The sequence below is a fragment of the Scyliorhinus torazame genome, chromosome 25 (assembly GCF_047496885.1).
Source record: "Scyliorhinus torazame isolate Kashiwa2021f chromosome 25, sScyTor2.1, whole genome shotgun sequence".
NCBI classification, from domain to species: Eukaryota; Metazoa; Chordata; class Chondrichthyes; order Carcharhiniformes; family Scyliorhinidae; genus Scyliorhinus; species Scyliorhinus torazame.
The window spans coordinates 30,677,564-30,701,630 of record NC_092731.1 but is presented as its reverse complement, the minus strand read 5'-3'; the positions used below and the strand labels follow the sequence as shown (position 1 = coordinate 30,701,630).

The 24,067-nt window shown below is 50.1% G+C and overlaps 1 protein-coding gene across 1 annotated transcript; it reads left to right on the top strand.

Moving 5' to 3' along the window:
* The first annotated feature begins 215 nt into the window (after positions 1-215).
* LOC140402245 (olfactomedin-4-like) lies at positions 216-24,067 on the top strand. The gene is made up of 5 exons (XM_072489875.1): positions 216-245; positions 11,068-11,220; positions 18,287-18,496; positions 22,090-22,240; positions 22,608-24,067. The coding sequence occupies exons 1-5, from the start codon at positions 216-218 to the stop codon at positions 23,402-23,404; spliced, it is 1,341 nt and encodes a 446-aa protein (XP_072345976.1). The 3' UTR covers positions 23,405-24,067.

The window sequence follows — 24,067 nt, the reverse complement described above, 5'->3', positions numbered from 1 at the left end:
TAACAATGTCAGATCGCATGACTGAGAAGGAAGTGAGATTTGACAGGGGGAGGCCCAACCTTGTGCAGAGGTCCCGATGTGTAAATACTTGCTGTAAATAATGGGTTTGAGAAATGGCAAACACGCCAGCATACTTTGAGAAAACGCACGATCCAAAATTCCCATCCAATCGCCGGCCCACGCAACGAAACAGCACCTAACTCCAGTGTAAGAAAATGTTCACTGATTGCACCAGGTCCGTCAAGGTAAGGATTCGGCCTTCAGATCTGTTACTCTCTGTGCACCAGCCGCTTGGAAGCACCATCACCTCAAAGTTCCCTCCAAGTCACAAATCATACGTCTTGGAAAAAGACCATCTTTCCTTCATCGTTGTTGAGTCAAGATCCCTACATGGCAGCGCCGTGCGAGTATCTTTAGCGTATGGACAGTAGTGGAATCGAACCTGGCACCCTGGAGCTGTGAGGCAGCAGTGCTAACCACTGTGCCATCGTGCCACCCTCGCACATCTCCTCTAAACTTTGCCCCACCTTAAACGTATGTCCCCTAGTACTTGCCCTGGGGAAAAAGCTTCTGACTATCCACTCTGTCAATGCCCCTCATAATTTTGTAGACTTCTATCAAATGAGATGAGGAACATATCAGCCTTAATCGAATGGCGGAGCAGACTCGATAGGCCGAAAGGCCTAATTCTGCTCCTATATTTTATGAACTTATCAGGTCGCTCTTCAACCTCCGTCGTTCCAGTGAGAACAAACTGTGTTTATCCAACCTCTCCTCATACCTAATGCCCTCCATACCAGGCAACATCCTGGTAAACCTCTTCCGTACTCTCTCCAAAGCCTCCACATCCTTCTCGTAGTGTGGCAACCAGAATTGAACACTATACTCCAAGTGTGGCCTAACTAAGGTTCTATACAGCTGCAACATGACTTGCCCATTTTCATACTCAATGCCCCGACCGATGAAGGCAAGCACACCGTGTGACCTCTTGACTACCGTCTCCACCTGTGTTGCCACTTTTAGTGACCGGTGGATCTGTACACCCAGATCCCTCTGCCAGGCTCTTTACATACACTGGGCTCCATTGGAAAATAAGGCGGCCATTTCAGCCCCACCCCACCATTCGATTAAATCATGGCTGATCCGACCTATCTCCATATACACCACTTTGCCTCATGGTCCTTGACATGTTTGATGAACAAAAATCAATCAATCTCAGCTGTAAGGTTTGTTGGGGAGGCAGCGATTGCAGAAGCAATTCTGTAAGGAGAGTGGAAGGCTCTTTTGGTTCTCATTCTTGGAGGTTGGATAGGCAACCTTTTCTTCTGTTGCTTTATGTTCAACCATATCTGTTTCTTTGGTTATTCATTTTGATGCATGGTTACTGTCATAATATACACCAGTACATCATGGTGCAGACACACACTGATGGACACACAGTGGGACCAATCAACACACACACACCGCAGCCAATCACCAGTGAGAGCACACGCACTATAAAGACAGGGGGCATCAGAGTTCCCGCTCATTCGAGCTGCAGCTAGCTAGGAGGACAGAGCTCACAGCCTGCAGCACAGATATTCACCATGTGCTGAGTCCATCGACTGGTTAGGACAAGGCAAAGGTCTTTAGTTAAAGCTAGTATTGTGTTAACCCACAGTCAGAGTATGTTAAACAGTTAATGATGCAATAAAATAGTGTTGCACTATTTCAAGTGCTAGTGACCTGTATGTGTTCCACAGATCCAGAGCACCCAACACAACAGTTACTGTTACTCTTGAACATCTCTTGCGAGGGGGACGAATATGACATTTGCCTCCTTTGTGTTGCCTTTCCTTCTTTTTCCATGTGGACCATCAGGAAGTTTCCTGACACCAAGGAAGGGTGTTGCTGTGACGGGAAGAAGTTGGAGTGGGATACTTTTTTTGTATAAATTTAGAGTACCCACATTTTTTTTTTTCCCCAATTAAGGGGCAATTTAGCGTGGCCAATCCACCTAACCTGCACATGGGTTGTGGGGGCGAAACCCGCGCAGACACGAGGCGAATGTGCAAGCTCCGCACAGAGAGTGACCCGGACCTGGATTCGAACCTGAGACCTCAGCGCCGCAGTCCCAGTGCTAACCACTGCGCCACATGCCGCCCTGGAGTGAGATACTTACCTCTGCTGGTCGTTGTAGACAGTGATAGATCTGGTTGCGACAGGGCGGCATCGTAGCACAGTGGTTAGCACTGATGCTTCACCGCGCCAGTGACCCGGGTTCGATTCCCGTCTTGGGTCACCATCGGTACGGAGTCTGCGCGTTCTCCCCCGTGTCTGCGTGGGTTGCCTCCGGGTGCTCCGGTTTCCTCCCACAAGTCCCGAAAGACGTGCTGTTAGGTGAATTGGACATTCTGAATTCTCCCTCTGTGTACCCGAACAGGGGCCGGAGTGTGGCGACTAGGGGATTTTCACAGTCACTTCATTGCAGTGTTAATGTAAGCCTACTTGTGATAATAGTAAAGATTATTATTAAGGGATTGTGGCATGCTAGATGGAAGTTGCAGACTCTGCACAGTGGTTGCTGTGTCGATCACCTGTAACAGCTTATGGACTTCTGATTGGTTCTGTTCTTCCGTTTGATCGTTTGTATATAGTGTTCATCTCGTTATTCTTGTGGCACACTGTTTTTCTGCACCAGGCACCTTCCCATGTAAATAGCTTAGTTCTCATGTACATAGTCCTGTAAATATTTCACACACACGTAGTCAGGGACATTCTCACCAGACATTATTTATTGCCACACATGTACATTCTTTTATAAAAAGGGGGCAGCACGGTAGCATTGTGGATAGCACAAATGCTTCACAGCTCCAGGGTCCCAGGTTCGATTCCGGCTTGGGTCACTGTCTGTGCGGAGTCTGCACATCCTCCCCGTGTGTGCGTGGGTTTCCTCCGGATGCTCCGGTTTCCTCCCACAGTCCAAAGATGTGCAGGTTAGGTGGATTGGCCATGCTAAATTGCCCTTAGTGTTGGGTGGGGCTACTGGGTTATGGGGATAGGGTGGAGGTGTTGACCTTGGGTAGGGTGTTCTTTCCAAGAGCCGGTGCAGACTCGATGGGCCGAATGGCCTCCTTCTGCACTGTAAATTCTATGAAACACCATTGAAGTTGGAGGTTTAGGCTCCTCAGACTGCTGATCAATCCCTGGCAACACTGCAGGTAATCTCAAGTGCAGGAGGTTGGTCTGATGCCTGGGGCTTTCCGGGACCTGGAACGATCATGGACAAACCTGTTCTGCAATTTTGTTTTCTTTATTCGTTCATGGGATGTGGGCATTGCTGGCTGGGCCCAGCATTTATTGCCCATCCCCGAGGCAATTTCAGAGTCAACCACATTGCTGTGGGCCTGGAGTCACGTGTAGTCCCGACCGGGTAAGGGCAGGAGATTTGCTTCCCAAAAGGACATTAGCGAAACAGATGTTTTTTCTTTACTGCAATTGACCGTGAATTCCAGATTTTTTCAAATTGAATTCAAATTTCACCATCTGCCCTGGTGGGATTCAAAGCATTTTGCTGGATCTCTGAATTACTATCCAGCGACAATACCACTCTGCCACTTCCTCCGCTGTAAACAGCAGAGCGATTGAAGGTGAAATTCAAGCTGGAATACTCTTTAATGTTTGAGCATTCATGAACATGTTGATCTGGCTGACTAACTACTGGCTGGATTCTCCGTGACATTGCGCTGACATCGCGAAACGCGATCGGCCAGAGAGTCAGCTCCGACGTCGAAATCGGATGGGACGATTTCCCGACAACGTGTTTCTAATGTCTTATAAAAAATCGTGAAGCTGGCCTACTGGCTGAGGCGGCTGCAAAAGGAGGTAGGAGGTGGCATGAGGGGACTGCAGGCTACTGTATCGGACACCAGCTATGTTTTCTGTGGGGGGGGGGCCTGCCAGGGTCGGAGGAGGGGCGGGGAAGTGGGGGGGAACATTCCGAGCAGCCAAGGAGCCCCCGCCAGGACAGGGGCGGTGCCCAGGCACGGACCGCCATTACGGCGGCCATCTTGCTGGCCACCCACCCCGGCCCCTGGATGGACGCAGAGAGAAAGGCCGTATGAGTGGGTGCCCCCCGCCCACCCCACTCAACCGGCGACACCCACCTGGGGACCACACCGACGGCAGCCCCCAGTGAGGGCAGTGCCATCAAATGGTGTCCCTGGCAGCAGGGACAGGCGCCAGGACCGGGGCACCAATGGGGCCAGGGTGAGGGGCATGCGTGGCTGGGGCGCGCGATGACAACCGGAACCGCCATGCAGCCCATGGTACCTGGTTGTGCACGGGTGGATGCGCCATGATGACATGTTTCCCTCTCACCCCCTGCAGGTAATTATGGTGTTCGGTCATCAGCCTGCGATGCTGGCCGCCGTGGCGATGGCCGCTGTCCTGAATGCAGCCCTGTGGCAGCGTGAGCAGGGGGTGCTCAGAGAGGAGGCGGAGGCTGCAGCAGAGGAGTGGGCCGCAGAGGGGCAGGTGGCAGCTGTTCAGGCTGGAGGGCCGGCTGCCCAACAGGATGAGGAGGAGGATGTGTTGCCAAGCAGGGCCGGATGAGGGCACGCACCTACCACGATCGCATGTCCTTTGAGGACCTCCTGGACCGGGTCTGCAGGAGGAGACTCCGGACGATCAGGGAGACTGCCGGACATATCTGCCAAATGATGGCACACCTGGCACCGCGTGGGACTGGGGGTGGACACCCGCTCCCAGTGGCCGCCAAGGTGACGGTCGCCCTGAACCTCTACGCGACGGGGTCTTTCCAGTCACCGAGTGGTGACCTTTCCGGAATCTCACAGACATCGGCGCACAGATGCATCCGCGCCATCACAGACGCCCTCTATGCCCTGGCGGGCCGGTACATCCAGTACCCTGTGGACTGCACCTACCAGGATGCCCGGGCAGCGGTGTATGCTGCCGTCGCCGGGATGCCCAGAGTCCAGGGAGTAATCGTTGGGGTGCATGTCGTCCTGCGGCCACCTGCGGATAACAGGGCCGTGTTCACGAACAGGAAGGGGTACCACTCCATGAACGTTCAGGTGGTCTGTGACCACCAGATTCAGATCCTGCACGTCTGCGTCCAATACCCGGGTACATGACCCGTTCGTTTTGATACAGTCTATGATCCCCAACATGTTCGAGGGATAGCCCTCCCCACCGCCCCCCCCCCCCCCCCCCCCCACCCCCACCCCCCCTCCCCCGGCAGCGGGGCTGGTTGCTGGGTGACAGGGGTTACCCATTGCGGTCGTGGCTGCTGACGCCTATACGGAGACCACAGACTGATGCGGAGCACCGCTACTATGATGCCCATGCAGCGACCAAGAGTGTTGTCGGGCTGCTGAAGATGCGCTTCAGGAGCCTGGACCACTCTGGAGGAGCACTCCGGTACGAGGCTAGGTGGTCACATCGTTGTGGTCTGCTGCAGCCGCCACAATATAGCCCTGCTGGAGGAGGAGGAGGAGCAAGGGCAACCTTGTCAGACAAGGGGGAGGAGGGGGACAATGTGCGGGATGTGGGGTTCTGTTCACTGTAAGAACACTATTCACGACACCCTATGCTGCTCTTGCTCATGTATTTGCTTTGTTTGGCCCCTTGTTCCGCACTGTAACCAATCATTGTTTGTCGATGTCCCATTTGTTAATGTTCTCTGTTGATTATTCTTTTTATCTACTATGTACGTACTATAGGTTAGGTGGATTGGCCATGATAAATTGCCCTTATTGTCCAAAAAGGTTAGGAGGGTTTATTGGGTTACGGGGATAGGGTGGAAGTGAGGGCTTAAGTGGATTGTGCAGACTCGATGGGCTGAATGGCCTCCTTCTGCACTGTATGTTCTATGTTCTCGGAACCTGGTCCGAACCCTTAAAGATCTGCTTGCAGGAGGGCGGCGCGGTTGTGCAGTGGTTAGCACTGCAGCTTCACAGCGCTGAGGTCCCAGGTTCGAACCCGGCCCCGGGTCACTGTCCGTGTGGAGTTTGCACATTCTCCCCGTGTTTGCGTGAGTTTCGCCCCCACAACCCAAAGATGCGCAGGGTAGGTGGATTGGCCATGCTAAATTGCCCCTTAATTGGAAAACAATGAATTGGATACTCTAAATTTAAAAAAAAGAGAGCTTCTTGCAGTTCATTCAAACATCTCGCCACTCACAATGCTACATAATTATTTATACGAAGTCGGGATTGTAATATTTTTCCCACGTTCCTTCCAAATGTGCACTGTTTCATCATAGAATTTACAGTGCAGAAGGAGGCCATTTGGCCCATCGAGTCTGCACCGGCTCTTGGAAAGAGCATCCTACCCAAGGTCAACACCTCCACCCTATCCCCATAACCCAGTAACTCCACCCAACACTAAGGGCAATTTTGGACACTAAGGGCAATTTTATCATGGCCAATCCACCTAACCTGCGCATCTTTGGACTGTAGGAGGAAACCAGAGCACCCGGAGGAAACCCACGCAGACACGGGGAGGATGTGCAGACTCCGCACAGACAGTGACCCAAGCCGGAATCGAACCTGGGACCCTGGAGCTGTGAAGCAATTGTGCTATCCACAATGCTACCGTGCTGCCCAGTGCTGCAGCCTCCTTCTTGTGCCTCTTGGCTTCCTCCTGGAACAGCGAGAATTCCTGAGCCTTCTCTGAAAACTGGGTGATCAACTCTTTCAGAGAGGCACAGAATTCATTTGCTTCACTTTGTATCGTTCCCAAGGGAGAAACTCAGACCTGAGGGATCCTTCTAGCAGGTGAATGTCCTTCAACACGTTTTCCATTTCATTGCAAAGTTGTTTGTCTTGAGTAGCACGGTAGCACAAGTGGTTAGCACTGTGGCTTCACAGCGCCAGGGTCCCAGGTTTGATTCCCCGCTGGGTCACTGTCTGTGCGGAGTCTGCACGTTCTCCCCGTGTGTGCGTGGGTTTCCTCCGGGTGCTCCGGTTTCCTCCCACAGTCCAAAGACGTGCAGGTTAGGTGGATTGGCTATACTAATTTGCCCTTAGTGACCAAAGAAAGGTTAGGAGGGGTTATTGGCTTACGAGGATAGGGTGGAAGTGGGTCGGTGTAGACTCGATGGGCTGAATGGCCTCCTTCTGCACTGTATGTTCTATGTTTACTTGTAATTTAAAAGTCTCATTGAGTTTGTTCTGCTTTTCTGCCTTTCTGCTGCTCAGCCATTCTTTATTCTGTTGCGTTACTGAAGAGTAATTGACTGTTTTTGAATTTGGTCCTGTCGAACAATTATCTGCTCTGTCAACTGTTTATCTTCACAGGGATGGCACGATGGCATAGTGGGTAGCACTGCTGCATTCCAGTACTAAGGACCTGGGTTCGATCTTGGCCCCGTTTAATTAATAGCACGCTTAATTTCGTAATTGCTCCAAGTTGGAATGGTTAACAAACAAAAGTTGACACCAGGCCACATGAGGAGACGCTAGGAAAGAGGGGAACCCAAAAGGAAGTTTGCCTAGTTGGCCAAGGGAAGGGAGGGAGGCAGAGTGTATTGGCCCAATCACAGCCTCAAGGATATCCATGATGGCCTTGCACTTGTTGTTGGATCTGAGAGCAGGGGGGGGGGGTTCACAGGAGAGGGCAGGAGGAAAGAAAAGAAGCTGGGGATTCTCTTTGCAATCCGGCATGATTCTGGAATTGTGAACACTTTTAGCAGATTAGAGCAGAACCTCAGTATTTACGGAGATCCAGCCAGTAATGGTAGTGAGTGGTTAAACCAGTTGTCCGCCGTGTCCACTTGGCTTCACTAGGATTTAAGGGACAAAGATGAGGTTTGGAATGAGGGAGCAGGCATTGTGAGAGTGTGTAATGGTATTAATGGTGTCGAGGGCTTCACAGTGGAGGGGCGGGTCTGACTGAGCAGGTCAGTAGCTGCAGAAATGTTGTACAAATACACATTTTATTAATAATATAAAGTTCTTTCTATCGCCCAGTCACCTTTAAATGTGAATAATTCATTAGGCAAGAGAACAGAAGATGGCCAGGCCTGTACCACAAAAACCGTCAACAAAGAGGAGAGAGCAGGAAAGGAACCTTTGGAATTACAGACAACATAGAAGCACATTGTTCAGTTAAAGCTTTACGTTGATATCGGCCAATTAAAAATATGGCTGAATATCAACAGTCATTCCTGATAATTACACAACAATTTTGACATGCAAATTTACCACAATGTCAATGGTTTTGATGGGTATTATCAATAAGATCACTTAACTGATTTGACCTTGGAAGAATGTGTCAATGATTTTGGGGAGGGGTTATGGTGAGTTGGTTATGTAAGCCATCCCCCCTCCCCATGCACCTTAGAGGCGAGCTCAGGAGCAGAACGAAGATGTTGTTCCTTCTCTTGATTGCGGCTACTGTCCTCCCATCTGTAAATTTACTCCTAATTTTATAGAAACTCTAATCATGTCAAAATCTTCCTGTTTAAGGTCTTCCTGTGTCAAATCAGCAGTCGCTCAGTGAGGTAGAAAGCTGTGGATTGAAATCCTCCTCTAGCTGGTTGAGAATGTAATTACAGGACGAAACTCCAATGAAGGATTGCCGCCCTGTTGGAGGTAACCTTCTTTCATGTCAAATGTTAAATCAAGACGTTGCCCCTTCTCCTAGGCAAAAGTAACAGATCTAATGAGACTATTCCAAAGAAGAGAAGGTGAGTTTGTCCCTGGTGTCCTGGCCAAGATTCATCTTTAACCAACATTATTAAAAACATTTATCTCGTTGCGCGTGTGGGATCTCGCTGGTTGAAAATTGCTTCAAAAAAGTATTTAATGGACTCAGAATTGCTTCAGGAGTTTCTGAAAATTGTAAGAGATGAAAACCTTTTCCCTTTCAGGATTGTTAATGTTCCAGCCAATGTAACACTGTGGGCACAGTCACGCCACATTTAATTGAACTCCCTCTTTGCTGTTTGTGTGAATCAGGAAGGTTTTCGCGGGACTGGGGCACTCTTTTGATGCTCACTCTGAACTTTAAAAAAAATTAATTTGGAGTACCCAATTCCATTTTTTTTCCCCCAATTAAGGGGCAATCCACCGACCCTGCAAATCTTTGGTTTGTGGGGTGAGACGCACACAGACACAGGGAGAATATGCAAACTCCACACGGACAGTGACCCGGGGCCGGGATCGAACCCGGGTCCTTAGCGCCGTGAGGCAGCAGTGCAAACCACTGCGCCACCGTGCTGCCCTCACTCTGAACTTTTGTATGGTACAGAGACCCTTACCTTATCTGGCGATGACACACAGGAGTGTTCAGTGCTGATAAGGTGGTTGGAATGGGACAAAGCTCCATTTTCCAGATCTAGCACCCCTACCCTCTGTACAGTCAATAAAATGATGGTGTGAGCCAGGTGTCCCATTGCCCTCCTCACTCAACAGGTGCATTTATGAACAATGAAGAATTGTATATTCTCAGAGCTGTTTATTGTCAGTGATATGTTGTACTTTAGGAAAGCTTAGACTTGGGTCAATGTACATCTCCTGCAAAACTCTTAACCTATCACATCAGATTGCTCCCACTATCTGGGTTGATTCAGGGAGCAGATATTAGAGACATCTCCCTCTAGTCTGGACTCACTCACTCCATGCTTTAAGTACAGAATCTATAGCTGCAGTATTGGGTGGATGCAGAGGGGACTGTAGGAGCCTTTCCCTCCAATTCAATGTGTGTGTAGATCAGAGATACAGATGTAATCTGGAACTCCGTCTCTCTGACAAATGCTCACATTCACTGACAATCCACATCAGCAACAGAGCCTCGTGAAATGGCCACGAACCTCAATGAAACACTTCACACAATGGCCGTGGTATTAATGAAGTGTTAGTGACTGACGATGGTCAGTCAGCCTTGAGGAATAAGCAGATAGGTGTCACTTTGCTGTAACGTTTTGCACGAGAGTGAAGTTTTTGACTTTGAGAAGGATAAACCAAGAGAAACCACCGCCTTGTCCTGGAGGTCGGTGAATAAAGGACACGGATTTAAGGTACGTCAGATAACAAACATGAAAATGTAACTTTATTCAGCGACTTCCTGTGACCTGGAAGGCGCTGCCTGAAAGGGCAGTGGGAGAAGATTCAATGGGGAGTTTCAAAAAGGAATTGGGTAAATTTCTAGATGGGGATATCACAGGGTTCGGGGCAAAGTGCAAATGAGTGAGACTATTGAAAAGGGGCTTAATGACGGGAATAGTCCCAGCCTGTGCCGTCAGCTTTTATAGTTCCATAACAAGATTTAAGGGGCATCTTGACAAATACATGAATAGGATGGGAATAGAGGGATACGGACCCAGGAAGTGTAGAAGATTGTAGTTTAGTCGGGCAGCATGGTCGGCACGGGCTTGGAGGGCCGAAGGGCCTGTTCCTGTGCTGTACATTTCTTTGTTCTTTGTTTGTTCTTATTCCTGATAAGTCAGAGACACTGAAAACACCGGCTCATTCTGGTAAAGAATCATCCTGACTCGAAACGTTAGCTCCCTTCTCTCTACAGATGCTGTCAGACGTGTGGACGTTGTCCAGTGTTTGCTGTTTTTGACCATTAGGTGGGAGCAGAAATCTGGCAGTTACAGATTGCCAGCAATAATAAATCTAAAAGGTAAATTATGCAGTGTATTTAGCGGGGAATTGCCTCTACTGTGAGCTGAACAATAGCAGCAGTGCACAATGAGTAGCCAATTTGTTACCTGTAGTTTTAGGTGTGAAGGGTGTAGCGGACTGAAGGAGGGGTATCAGCACCAACATAAGGGGCTGAATGGTCTCCTATGGTGTTACCCATGGGAAGCAATGTTAGCAGCTGCAGAGAGGGATAGAGGTGTGTTATCAGCTCAGGGGAGTGGTGAAGGAGGGTTCCCAGATTGGGGGAGGGATGAAGCAGTGTGACCAATTTTGGGGAGGTGTGTAGGAATGTTACGAATTCAGGGGAGGAATGAACAAGTTTCCGGGGAGGGGGGGGGGGGGGGGGGGGGGTGAGTTTTTCTACCGGCTCACACAAGTTAATAAAGCATGTTAATTTTGATTTCTATGTCCACAGAACGGTAACCATGTCAATGGGTCAATTAACAGCGATGGGGTCTGTGTTTGCTCCGTGAATTGGCCTGATAACGTGTTCCCGGTGGAAAGGGTGGAATATTTGCAAACAACATACCAAGCGCTCAGTATCAACGTACAACATGAACTCAGCAAGGTACATTTATTACTGATATACTCCATCCTCTTTCAGACTCTGCACTTATCAATTACCACGGTTACTGTCTGAGAAACAGAGGGAGAGCAATAGTGAGGCATTCGTTGTAGGACAGCACCAGTCCCAGGATATTAATGGAATGATACTGATGGATGAGCTGTCTGGGATGTTCATGAATGGGGGACATTGCTCCGTGACAGGGCTGTGGTATTTGTCAATGGGATATTGATGGGTGATCAGATGAAGTGCTTATCAATAAGGGATCTTTGTGGTTTATCAATGGGGGATACACTGTATCCTCCTCATGGTGTAGTGCACAGGATCACTCACAGTAACTCCAGGGGTGGTTTATGTACAGCTGCCATTTTCCTTCTACCCCTTTGTAATCTAGTCCGTGATATAGAAATGTCATCATTCCATTGGGCTGTTTGATTACTTTCTGTTATTGTTAATGACCGAGAGGGAAAGAGTTCCATGATTTTGGCCCAGCCACGGTGAAGGAATGGCAATATTGTTCCAATTCCAACGATGAGGTTTGGATGGGAACTTGTAGGTGGAAGTTACAAATTCAAATGGGTTTCATTGTTCTTCTTTATGATTGTTTTCTCTGGAAAGACAGAGGCTGAGGGGAGACCTTAAGACCAGAAGACATAGGAGCGGAAGTAAGGCCATTCGGCCCATCGAGTCCACTCCACCATTCAATCATGGCTGATTTCAACTCCATTTACCCGCTCTCTCTCCACAGCCCTTAATTCCTCGAGAAATCAAGAATTTATCAACTTCTGTCTTAAAGACACTCAACATCCCGGCCTCCACCGCCCTCTGTGGCAATGAATTCCACAGACCCACCACTCTCTGGCTGAAGAAATTTCTCCTCATCTCTGTTCTAAAGTGACCCCCTTTTATTCTAAGGCTGTGCCCCCGGGTCCTAGTCTCCCCTGCTCATGGAAACAACTTCCCTACGTCCACCCTATCTAAGCCATTCATTATCTTGTAAGATTCTATTAGATCTGATAGAGGTCTACAAAATAATGACAGGCATAGGGTGGAAGCGTCAATTACAAGGGGCACAGGTTCAAGGTGAGAGGGGGAAAGTTTAAGGGAGATGTGCGGGGTAAGGTTTACACGCAGGGAGTGGTGGGTGCCTGGAACGCGCTGCCAGTGGATGTGGTAGAAGCAGCACATTACCAACATTTAAGACCCATCTGGATGGGTACATGAATAGGGGGGAAATAGAGCGATAGGGCCGGAATGTGGCGACTAGGGGCTTTTCACAGTAACTTCATTGAAGCCTACTTGTGACAATAATCGATTATTATTATGAGTAAGGACAGAAGGTTTTATTTTAGCTAGGGCATCATGATCGGCACAGGCTTGGAGGGCCTAAGGGCCTGTTCCTGTGCTGTTCTTTTCTTTGTTCTTCAATTGTTAATACTGGAAAATGTCCATTTGACATTTCCAAAGAACATTTTGTTTTTAAAAAAAATATGTTTATTCAAATTTTTCCAACAAGATTTTTAACTAACAAACCCCGCCCCCCCAATAACAAAAAGAAGAAAGAACACAAACACAACAATCAAAAATATTACAAAACTTATACATTGGGTTTCTCCCGCATATATTAATAGCAAGATCCTCCGCCGGGCTACCAGGGATGCAAAGGCCAGGACACCGGCCTCTTTCGCCTCCTGCACTTCCGGCTCGTCCGTTACCCCAAATAATGCCAGCCCCCAACTCGGCTTGACCTGGACTTTCACCACCTTGGACATAGTCCTCACGGAACCCCTCCAGAACCCATCCAGTGCCGGGCACGACCAGAACATGTGGACGTGATTCGCCGGGCTTCCCGAGCACCTCCCACACCTGTCCTCCATCCCAAAGAACCTACTCAGCCTTGCCCCTGTCATGTGCGCTCTGTGAGTAACCTTAAATTGTATTAGGCTGAACCTGGCGCAAGAGGAAGAGGAGCTAACCCTACTCAGGGCATCATCCCACAGACCCTCATCAATCTCCTCCCCAAGCACCTCCTCCCACTTGCCCTTTAGCTCCTCTACCGAATCCTCCTCCTCTTCTTTCAACTCTTGATAGATCGCCGAAACCTTGCCTTCTCCGACCCATACACCCGAAATCACCCTGTCCTGAATCCTCTGTGCCGGGAGCAACGGGAATTCCCTCACCTGCCGCCTCACAAACGCCCTCACTAGCATATACCTGAACGCACTTCCCGGGGGTAACCCAAACTTCTCCTCCAGCGCCCCTAGGCTCGCAAACGTCCCATTTATAAACAGGTCCCCCATTCTTCTGATCCCTGCCCGATGCCAGCTCCGAAACCCCCCATCCATTCTTCCCGGGACGAACCGATGGTTCTCCCGAATCGGGGACCAAACCGAGGCTCCCATCTCGTCCCTATGCCGTCTCCACTGCCCCTAGATCTTCAACGTTGCCGCCACCACCGGACTTGTGGCGTACCTTGTCGGCGAGAGCGGCAGCGGTGCCGTCACCAGCGCCCTCAGGCTCGTGCCCCTGCAGGACGCCATTTCCAACCTCTTCCACGCCGCCCCCTCTCCCTCTGTTACCCACTTACGGATCATCGCCACGTTGGCTGCCCAATAGTAGCCGCACAGATTCGGCAGGGCAAGACCTCCCCTGTCCCTGCTATGCTCCAGAAACACCCTCTTTACCCTCGGGGTCTTATTTGCCCACACGAAACCCATGATGCTCCTACCTATCTGTTTAAAAAAGGCCTTGGTAATCATAATGGGAAGGCACTGGAACACAAAAAGAAACCTCAGGAGGACCATCATTTTAACCGACTGTACCCTGCCCGCTAGCAAGGGTGGCAGCACATCCTATCTTTTGAAATCCTCCTCCATCTGCTCCACCAACCATGTCAAATTGAGCTTGTGCAGGGCCCCCCAGCTCCCAGCCACCTGGATCCCCAAGTACCGAAAGTTCCTTTCCGCCCTCTTCAACGGTAGGTCGTCTATCCCCTTCCCTGGTCCCCTGGATGCACCACAAAGAGCTCACTTTTCCCTACATTGAGCTTATAGCCCGAGAGTCCCTAAACTCCCTTAGGATCCGCATGACCTCCACCATCCCCTCCACTGGATCTGCCACATACAGCAACAGCTCGTCCGCATACAGCGACACCCAATGTTCCTCTCCCCCTCGGACCAATCCCCTCCATTTCCTGGATTCCCTGAGTGCCATGGCCAAAGGCTCAATTGCCAATGCAAACAACAAGGGGGACAGGGGGCACCCCTGCCTCGTCCCTCGGTACAGCCGAAAGTACTCCGACCTCCGCCGATTCGTAGCCACACTCGCCACCGGGGCTCTATATAGCAACCTGACCCAACTGATAAACCCATCCTCGAACCCAAACCTCCGCAACACTTCCCAGAGATACTCCCACTCCACCCGGTCGAAGGCCTTCTCCGCGTCCATAGCTGCCACTACCTCCGCCTCTCCCTCCACCGATGGCATCATAATCACGTTGAGGAGCCTCCGCACATTAGTGTTTAGCTGCCTGCCCTTTACAAATCCCGTCTGGTCCTCATGAATCACCCCCGGGAAACAGTCCTCAATTCTCGTAGCCAGCACTTTTGCCAGCAACTTAGCATCCACATTGAGGAGCGAGATCGGTCTATACGACCCACATTACAGTGGGTCCTTCTCCCGCTTCAGAATCAGCGAGATCAGCGCCCCGGACATTGTCGGGGGCAGGGTCCCCCCTCCCTTGCCTCATTGAAAGTCCTCACTAACAACGGGCCTAGCAGGTCCACATATTTCCTATAAAACTCGACCGGGAACCCATCTGGCCCCGGGGCCTTCCCCGCCTGCGTGTTCCCCAATCCTTTAACCAGCTCCTCCAACCCAATTGGCGCCCGTAAACCAGCCACCTCCTGCTCCTCCACCCTCGGGAACCTCAGTTGATCCAAAAATCGTCGCATCCCCTCTTCCCCCGCTGGGGGCCCAGATCTGTACAGCTCCTCATAGAAGTCCTTAAATACCTCATTTACTCTCACTGCACTCCGCACCGTATTCCCCCTGCTATCCTTAACTTCACCTATCTCCCTCGCTGCCACCCTCTTACGGAGCTGGTGTGCCAGCATCCGGCTCGCCTTCTCCCCATACTCGTACGTCACCCCCTGTGCTTTCTTCCACTGTGCCTCTGCTTTCCCTGTGGTCAACAGGTCAAACTCCGTCTGGAGGCTTCGCCGCTCCCTAAGTAGTCCCTCCTCGGGGGGCCTCTGCATATCTCCTGTCCACCCTTAAGATCTCCCCCACCAACCTCTCCCTCTCCCTGCCCTCTCTCTTCTCCCTCTGGGCCCTAATGGAGATCAACTCTCCCCTGACCACCGCCTTCAACGCCTCCCAGACTACCCCCTCCTGCACCTCTCCGTTGTCATTGGCCTCCAAGTATCTCTCAATGGACCCCCGCACCCTCCCGCACATCCACCAGTAATCCCACATCAAGATGCCACAGCGGGCGCTGGTCCCTCTCCTTTCCTAACTCCAGCTCCACCCAGTGCGGGGCGTGGTCTGAGTTGGCTATGGCCGAATACTCCGTTCCTTCCACTTTCGGGATTAGCGCCCTACTCAAAACAAAAAAATCTATCAGGGAGTAGGCTCTATGTACATGGGAAAAGAATGAGAATTCCCTGGCCAGGGGCCTAGCAAACCTCCATGGATCCACTCCCCCCATCTGGTCCATAAACCCCCTAAGCACCTTGGCCGCAGCCAGCCTCTTCCCTGTCTTGGATCTGGAGCGATCTAGTGCTGGATCCAGCACCCTGTTGAAATCCCCCCCATTATCAAGCGTCCTGCCTCCAGGTCCAGAATCCGACCCAGCATGCGCTTCATAAATCCGGCATCGTCCCAGTTCGGGGCGTATACGTTTACCAGTACCACCCACACCCCCTGCAACCTACCGCTCACCATCACGTATCGACCTCCATTATCCACTACAATATTCTTGGCCTCAAACGACACCCGCTTCCCCACCAGTATTGCAACCCCTCTGTTCTTCGCATCCAGCCCCGAATGGAATACCTGTCCTACCCATCCCTTTCTCAACCTGACCTGGTCTGCCACCTTCAAATGTGTCTCCTGGAGCACGACCACGTCTGCCTTCAGTCCCTTTAAGTGCGCGAACACTCGGGCCCTCTTAACCGGCCCATTCAGGCCCCTCACATTCCAAGTTATCAGCCGGATTGGGGGGCTTCTCACTCCCCCCCCCCCCCGCCGCCGACTAGCCATCTCCTTTTCTAGGCCAGTCACGCGCCCGCGCCTCCCGCACCCTCCAGTCCCCCAGACGGCGGACCCTCGCCCCGACCACCTCTCCTATTTCCAGTTCTCTATTGGCCAATGCAGCAGCAACCCTATACCCCCCCCCCCTCTCCCCCTCACCCCGCTGGATCCATATCTAGCTCTTTTGCTCCCCCCATAACACTCCCGTAAGTCAGCTGACTCCTGCTGACCCCGGACTCTCCCGCCTTCCCATCGACCCCCCAGTGTGGGAATCCCCCCTCGCCCGCCTCCCTAGCAGTCAGTGTGCGCTCCTCCGACCCCCACCTCCGTCCTTCCATAGCGCGGGAAAAAGCCCGCGCTTTCCTAAACCTGCCCCGCCCCCTCTGGCACAGCTCCTGTTGCGGCCTTATCTCAATTCCCCCATCCCTGGGCCTCCCCTCCCTCCAACACCGTCGCTCACACTCTCCCACAGTCTCCCCATCAAATCCTTTCACCCATCCCCACCCACCACCCAACCAAGGGAACATTCCCTACACGTAGTTAAAACTATATATACAGCCGACATCCCCCCACAACCACAAACCCTCAATTTGAGTCCAACTTTTCAGTCTGTATAAAGCTCCAAGCCTCCTCAGGCGTTTCGAAATAGTGGTGCCGATCTTGGAATGTGACCCACAATCGCGCTGGCTGCAGCAAACCGAACTTCACCCCCTTCCGATGGAGCACCGCCTTAGCCCGATTAAAGCCAGCTCTCTTCTTGGCCACCTCTGCACTCCAGTCCTGGTAGATTCGGATCTCCGTGTTCTCCCACCTGCTGCTCCGCTCTTTCTTGGCCCATTTCAAGACACACTCTCTATCCATAAAGTGGTGAAACCTCACCACTACAGCCCTTGGCGGCTCGTTGGCCTTGGGTCTCCTTGCCAGGACCCGATGAGCCCCATCCAGCTCCAGGGGGCTCGGGAAGGCTCCCGCGCCCATCAGTGAATTGAGCATCATGCTCACATATGCCCCGGTATCGGGCCCCTCCACTCCTTCGGGGAGACCCAGAATCCAAAGATTCTTCCTTCTCGACCTATTCTCCAGGTCCTCAAATCTTTCCGCCCACCTCTTGTGCAGCGCCTCGTGTGCCTCCACCTTCCCCGCCAGGCCCAAGATCTCATCCTCGTTCTCCGAGGCTTTCTGCCGCACCTCCCGGATCGCCGCCCCCTGGACCCTCTGGGTCTCCACTAGCTTCTCAATCGCTGCCTTCATTGGCGCCAGCATTTCTGTCTTCAGCTCCTCAAAGCAGCGTTGAAGAAACTCCTGCTGCTCCTGCGACCACTGCGCCCACGCTGCTTGGTCTCCACCCGCCGCCATCTTGCTTTTTCTCCCGCTCGCTTTTCGCTGCTCCAAGATCCCTTTTTTCACCGCTCCACTCCTGGTCCAATCCATATACTGTCGGGGGGACCTTGCTGTCACCTTCCCACACTGGAAGCCGTCGAACAAGTGCTGTTGGGGCCCCTCTAGAGAGCCCTAAAGTCCGTTCCCGGCGGGAGCTGCCGAACGTGCGACCTATCCAGGCATGGCCACAACCGGAAGTCCCAAAGAACATTTTCAGTGCACTTTAATGCCCCTCTTTGTCCACGAAAATATTTTTCTGCGCTTTTACCTGGAGTGGGCAAGGAAAACAATATTTACATTAATTAAAAATCTTTAAAGTGTCAGCGTACACACATCACACCAAAGCAGAGTTGTGAGCTGTGCAGTGAGCTGCAGTTGGTTCACGGACTGTGGAGGTGGCTGTAACTGTGTGGGTTCCCTGTGATGCTGCGTTTAGGTGCAGGAATATACGAGGACTCTCGCTGTGAGCACGGCCAAGCTGCAGAATCTGACACAACGCGTGGAGAGCATGGAGAGTGGAGGCTTCTACACTAAACTCGAATTCGATCTGCTGAAACTGGAGATCCGAGAGCTGTTGTCACTCACCAGTCAGCTGAAGATCTCCCTCAATGGCAGCAACAGCATGATCGCCCAGCTTTACAGTGAGGTCAGACAGAGATAAACCATTCCGTTTATTGCTTCGTGTTCTGCCGTCCTCTGTTGCTTGAGTATTTTACAGCTTTTGGGCAGCGATGATTCACCAGAGTAATTGACTGGAGAGAGTTGCTGTCCTGTTTGGGTGGAGTTATTCACCACAACAACAACTTGCATCCAATAAGCACTGTTTAAGTAGTGAACCATCCCAAAGGTGCTCTCCCAGGAGCTAAATCAAACAAAATGTAATGGCGAGCTGAGAAATTAGGAGAGATAGGAGGTCGGTTTTAAGGAGCCGCTTGAAGGAGGAGCGGGTTGAGCGAGGACATTCCAAAGCTCAGGGTTGTCGATGGTACAGCAATATTAATTGGACATGTAAAAGAGGTCAGGATTAAAGTGGCGAAGTAACAATAACCATTGCAGTTTCAGTGTGGGAGATTTCCCGAGGGTGTTCACCGCAATTGAAAATGGCGACGGCTGCGGAAAGAAATCACAAGATCACGGCAACGAGAATCTCGGCAGTGGGATCTCGTTCTCTGATTATCCTCGCCCCTCACGGGTGACATAACGAGGGTGGGAACCTCATTTAAATCTACTTAAATAAATTTACATGCTCTTATAGGCTTCCATGCCATATGTTCCCTCCATATAAAGGATTCCGCTCTTGACAACATGATGTCACGTGATGTTTTCTTTTCTTTAATAAATTTCGAGTACCCAATTAATTTTTTCCAATTAAGGGGCAATTTTAGCGTGTTCAATCCACCTACCCGGCACATCTTTGGGTTGTGGGGGCGAAACCCACGCAAACACGGGGAGAATGTGCAAACTCCTCATGGACAGTGACCCAGAGCCGGGATCGAACCTGGGACCTCGGTGCCGTGAGGCAGCAGGGCTAACCCACTGCGCCACCATGCTGCCCCTTCACGTGATGTTTTCATCAGTTATCTAAAAATGCAAACCTGCTGGAGGCGCAAAGTATCGCCCCCGGGGGATTTGGACATGCTGGGGCAACTTCCTGGCGCTACCCCCTGGCAGTGCCGAACTGACTGGGCAAGTGTGGCATTGCCCAGCATAGCACTGCCAGGAGCGTGGCCTCTGGGGACATCCATTGTTGGTGGGGGGTTCCCTTATGCGTGAGGGGTTGCCTCAGTGCTTGTGGGGAAGGAGGGAGGAGTTCCCCCCTTGTTTGTTGAGGGATGGGTTGCCCTCGTGCTTGTGAATAGGGGGCATTCTCCCCATACGTATTGCGGGAGGTGCTGCTTTGTTCTTGTGGGGGAGTTGCCCTGGTGGGGCTGTTTCCACTATCTATGGTGGTGGGGAGGGGAGAATATTTTTTTAACACAATTTAAAAAGGGCGACCATCGTTACCATCTCTATCAGGTCACGCCTGCCAGCGTGACAGCAGAAACCACACTCCCAGGTTTACTGCGCACGAGTGCCAAAGAATCTGGAGGTAACCAACTGTGCAACTGGAGAGCTACATGCCAGTTTTCCCACCTCAGCCAGCATGCTGTGAATTTATAAAGTAATCCAGCTGATGATATATATATTTTTTGCCACATCTCAACCGTGACAATGCACACTTGAAATAGTAAGAATTGCAGTTAATGGGGAAAAGACCAATACAGTGGGATTAATTAGAAAGCTCCTTAAAAAGGCTAGCACAGAGCAGCACGGTGGAGCAGTGGTTAGCACTGCTGCCTCACGGCGCCACGGTCCCAGGTTCGATGCTGGCTCTGTGTCACTGACCGTGTGGAGTTTGCACATTCTCCCTGTGTTTGCGTGGGTCTCGCCCCCACAACTCAAAGATGTGCAGGGTAGGTGGATTGGCCACGCTAAATGAAATGAAAATCGCTTATTGTCACAAGGAGGCTTCAAATGAAGTTGCTGTGAAAAGCCCCTAGTCGCCACATTCCGGCGCCTGTTTGGGGAGGCTGGTACGGGAATCGAACCGCGCTGCTGGCCTGCCTTGGTCGCCTTTCAAAGCCAGCGATTTAGCCCTGTGAGCTAAACCAGCCCCTTAATTGAAAAAAATGAATTGGGTACTCTAAAAATAAAAAAAAAGGCTGGCCAGAAATGATTGGCTAAATGGCCTCATTCTGTCCTGTACGACTCTATGTTTACAGGATTCTCTCAGGCCCTACCAGGCTGTCGACACCTTCAGAATCCTGTTTGTCCCTAGGACAGATTTCCATCCCTGAAATCTTCAACTTTACAAAGTCGGCCTATCTCGAACATCGCCCTGCTCCACCCCGACCTCTTCCTTAACCTCACATTTACACCTTTATCATCTCTACCCCAATGCTCCCCATGATCAGGGGCTGGATCAGCACAGTGGGCTAAACAGCTGGCTTGTAATGCAGAACAAGGCCAGCAGCGTGGGTACGATTCCCGTACCAACCTCCCCGAACAGGCACCGGAATGTGGCGACTAGGGGCTTTTCACAGTAACTTCATTGAAGCCTACTTGTGACAATAATTTATCATAGAATTTACAGTGCAGAAGGAGGCCATTTGACCCATCGAGTCTGCACCGGCTCTTGGAAAGAGCACCCTACCCAAGGTCAACACCTCCACCCTATCCCCATAACCCAGTAACCCCACCCAACACTAAGGGCAATTTTGGACACTAAGGGCAATTTATCATGGCCAATCCACCTAACCTGCACATCTTTGGACTGTGGGAGGAAACCGGAGCACCCGGAGGAAACCCACGCACACACGGGGAGAACGTGCAGACTCCGCACAGACAATGACCCAAGCGGGAATCGAACCTGGGACCCTGGAGCTGTGAAGCAATTGTGCTATCCACAATGCTACTCTGCTGCCCATAAGTGATTATTATTATCATCCTTGCCCCTCCAATAACTCCGACTCACTGAACATTTGGAAACTTGGATCCTACCCTGCCCAAAGTCCCTTCCTCCCTGTCCTGGCTAACCTTCACTAGCTCTTCATTCTGTATGTCAATTATTCCGGCGCGCTGCCCTGTCCTGCTTGACCTGCCTAATGTGTTCCTACCAAATAACTCACTCCAAGCTCCCTGTTTATATAATTTCAAACTCTCAATCTCCCTCCGCATGGACTTTTTCAGCCACCTGGACCCTGCTGTCTGGAATTTCCAAACTCCCCTCCCTCTCTCTTTATTCAAGTTCCACCTTGAGGTCAGTCTTTTTCATCAAATATTCATCATATTATCTAACTGATATGTTTAAGATAATTAACAGAATTGAGAAGGTACACAGAGCACGAACCGTATCGTGTGGCAGGGGGAGTCCAGAACAAGGGACAGTAACCTTAAATTACGCCTGTTCTGTTCAGCAATAATGTGAGCAAGTATTTCACACAAACGGGAGTGGAAATCTAGGAACCTCTCCCCGCAAAAGCTGCCACGGCCAAACCTCAACTGAAAACTTCAGAACCGACAGTGATAGGTTTTTATTATTTAACGGTACAATGGGTTGTGGAAACAAGGCAGGTAGAAGGGAGTTAGGATACAGATCGGCTCTGATCTCATTGAATGGCAGAACCTGCTCGAGGGGCTGAATGGCCTCCCCACTGTGAACCCAAACACGATTCTCTTTAAACGCCGCGTGTATTTCAGATTCTGAACATGTCCCAAGCTGTCGACCAGCTGGAGTCGCTCGATAAGCACAACGTGCTGGCAGTCCGCAGAGAGATTGCGACACTAAGGAAACGCCTACAGGACTGTGAGGAACATCAGCATTCACAAACCCCTGCCGCCGTTGACTACGGTGAGTTAATCACGGTTAATGGTGACTGAGGAACACCAAGTCTGCCCAATAAAGAGGGAGGGATGTCACTCACTTTGGATCATTAATCCACTAATAACACACATTCTAATGACATCACACTGAATGTGGAAAAGAGAATTCACTAATCTATAAAGAATTTAAAAAAAAGGAGAAATGTTTCACAAACCAAAATAGTTGCAATTGATATTGGTACAAATACCTTCCAAACATTATAGTGCACCTGAGTTATACTACAATCACGATAATGTCACAATAATTACAATAGCGCATTGTTGGGAATTGAAACATTGTGTATTCACATTTTTCATATTCAATGTTGAATTCGTGTTTGCTATTTTTCAAACAGGGAGCTGTGATCATAACGGCCTTCTTAATGTATCCAACCCCGTCGTGGTACAGATGAACTACAGAGGATTTTATTATAAATCTGGAGCATGGGGCAGAGGGATAGTTTCAAACTCCAGTGAAAAGGAGGTATACTGGGTGGCCGTACTCGAGTCAAATGCACGAATTATATACCGCTACAGACTCTATCATTCACACGATGATTTACTGCTCTCCAAAAATCCAACCGACAAAGGACTTAGTTATTATGGGCAGGGTAGTGGAATGTGTTTGTACAATAAATACTTCTATTACAACTGTTACAATTCTCGGTACATGTGCAGGATTAACAAAGACACAAACAGAGTACAAAGACAGATTCTTACAGGTGCAGCTTACAACAACAGGTTTTCCTATGCTGGTGTCACGTACCAAGACATGGACTTTGCTGTCGATGAGTCCGGCCTTTGGGTCATCTACAGCCCTGAAGCAAGTGCTGGATATGTGGCTATTGGTAAAATCAATGTGACCACCTTCACGGTGGAAAGAACATGGGTGACCAGGCTGTTCAAACCTAGTGTGACCAATGCCTTTATGATCTGTGGGGTGCTGTATGCAATACGGCCAGTGGACCTACGGTCTGAGGAAATTTTCTACACGTTTGACACCAGAACAGGGGAAGAGGGTGCGGTTTCTATAAAGGTGGGTAAAGTCTTGGAGAAACTGCAAAATGTTAACTACAATCCATCTGATCACAAACTCTATGTGTACAATGATGGCTACCAGTTGACTTACGATGTGATGTTTAAACCTGAGTAACAATCAGGTAACATCCCACAGTAAAATCAACAGATCAAGTTTAACAATTAGCAAACTGGGTTTACAAATCACTGGGGGAATCTGGGTGAATAGGGGAATTTCTGGACTTGAATCCCGGGTTAGATTTAGATGCCATATTTCACTTTTATTACCACCAGAGTTTAACCACAGTGTTATCGCTGGTGGGTGGTGAAGCTGATGTTGCAATGTACGGCTTTGGAACATCAACTAAACCCAGAATGGGTGAAATTCAAATCTGCAATATAGCTGGTAGAATGGTTATAGAAATAGAGGAGATTGACATGTGTTTTCTGAGGTGCAGTTTGACTGAGCTCTCATGTAATCAATCCTCTCAAGTATTGGACAAGTGATACAGTGACTGTGAAGAGGTTTGCGTCCAGAATGATGGTAACATCCTGTCTGTGAGAATAATTCTGGATGTGGCGGTTCATTCAATATCTGGACAGAGTGTAAAAACCTCACTCGAGGGAGAAAGTGTTTTAATAGGAGACTCATTCCTGTCTGTCACGTTATTTATTTTTCTGTCTCATTCATGAATTATTATCCCTGACAATGAACTTCAATAATTGGTCAAGATTCTGTTTGATGATTTATATTGGAATTCTTTAAAAATGTAATAATAAACAGCAGCATCTACAAAGA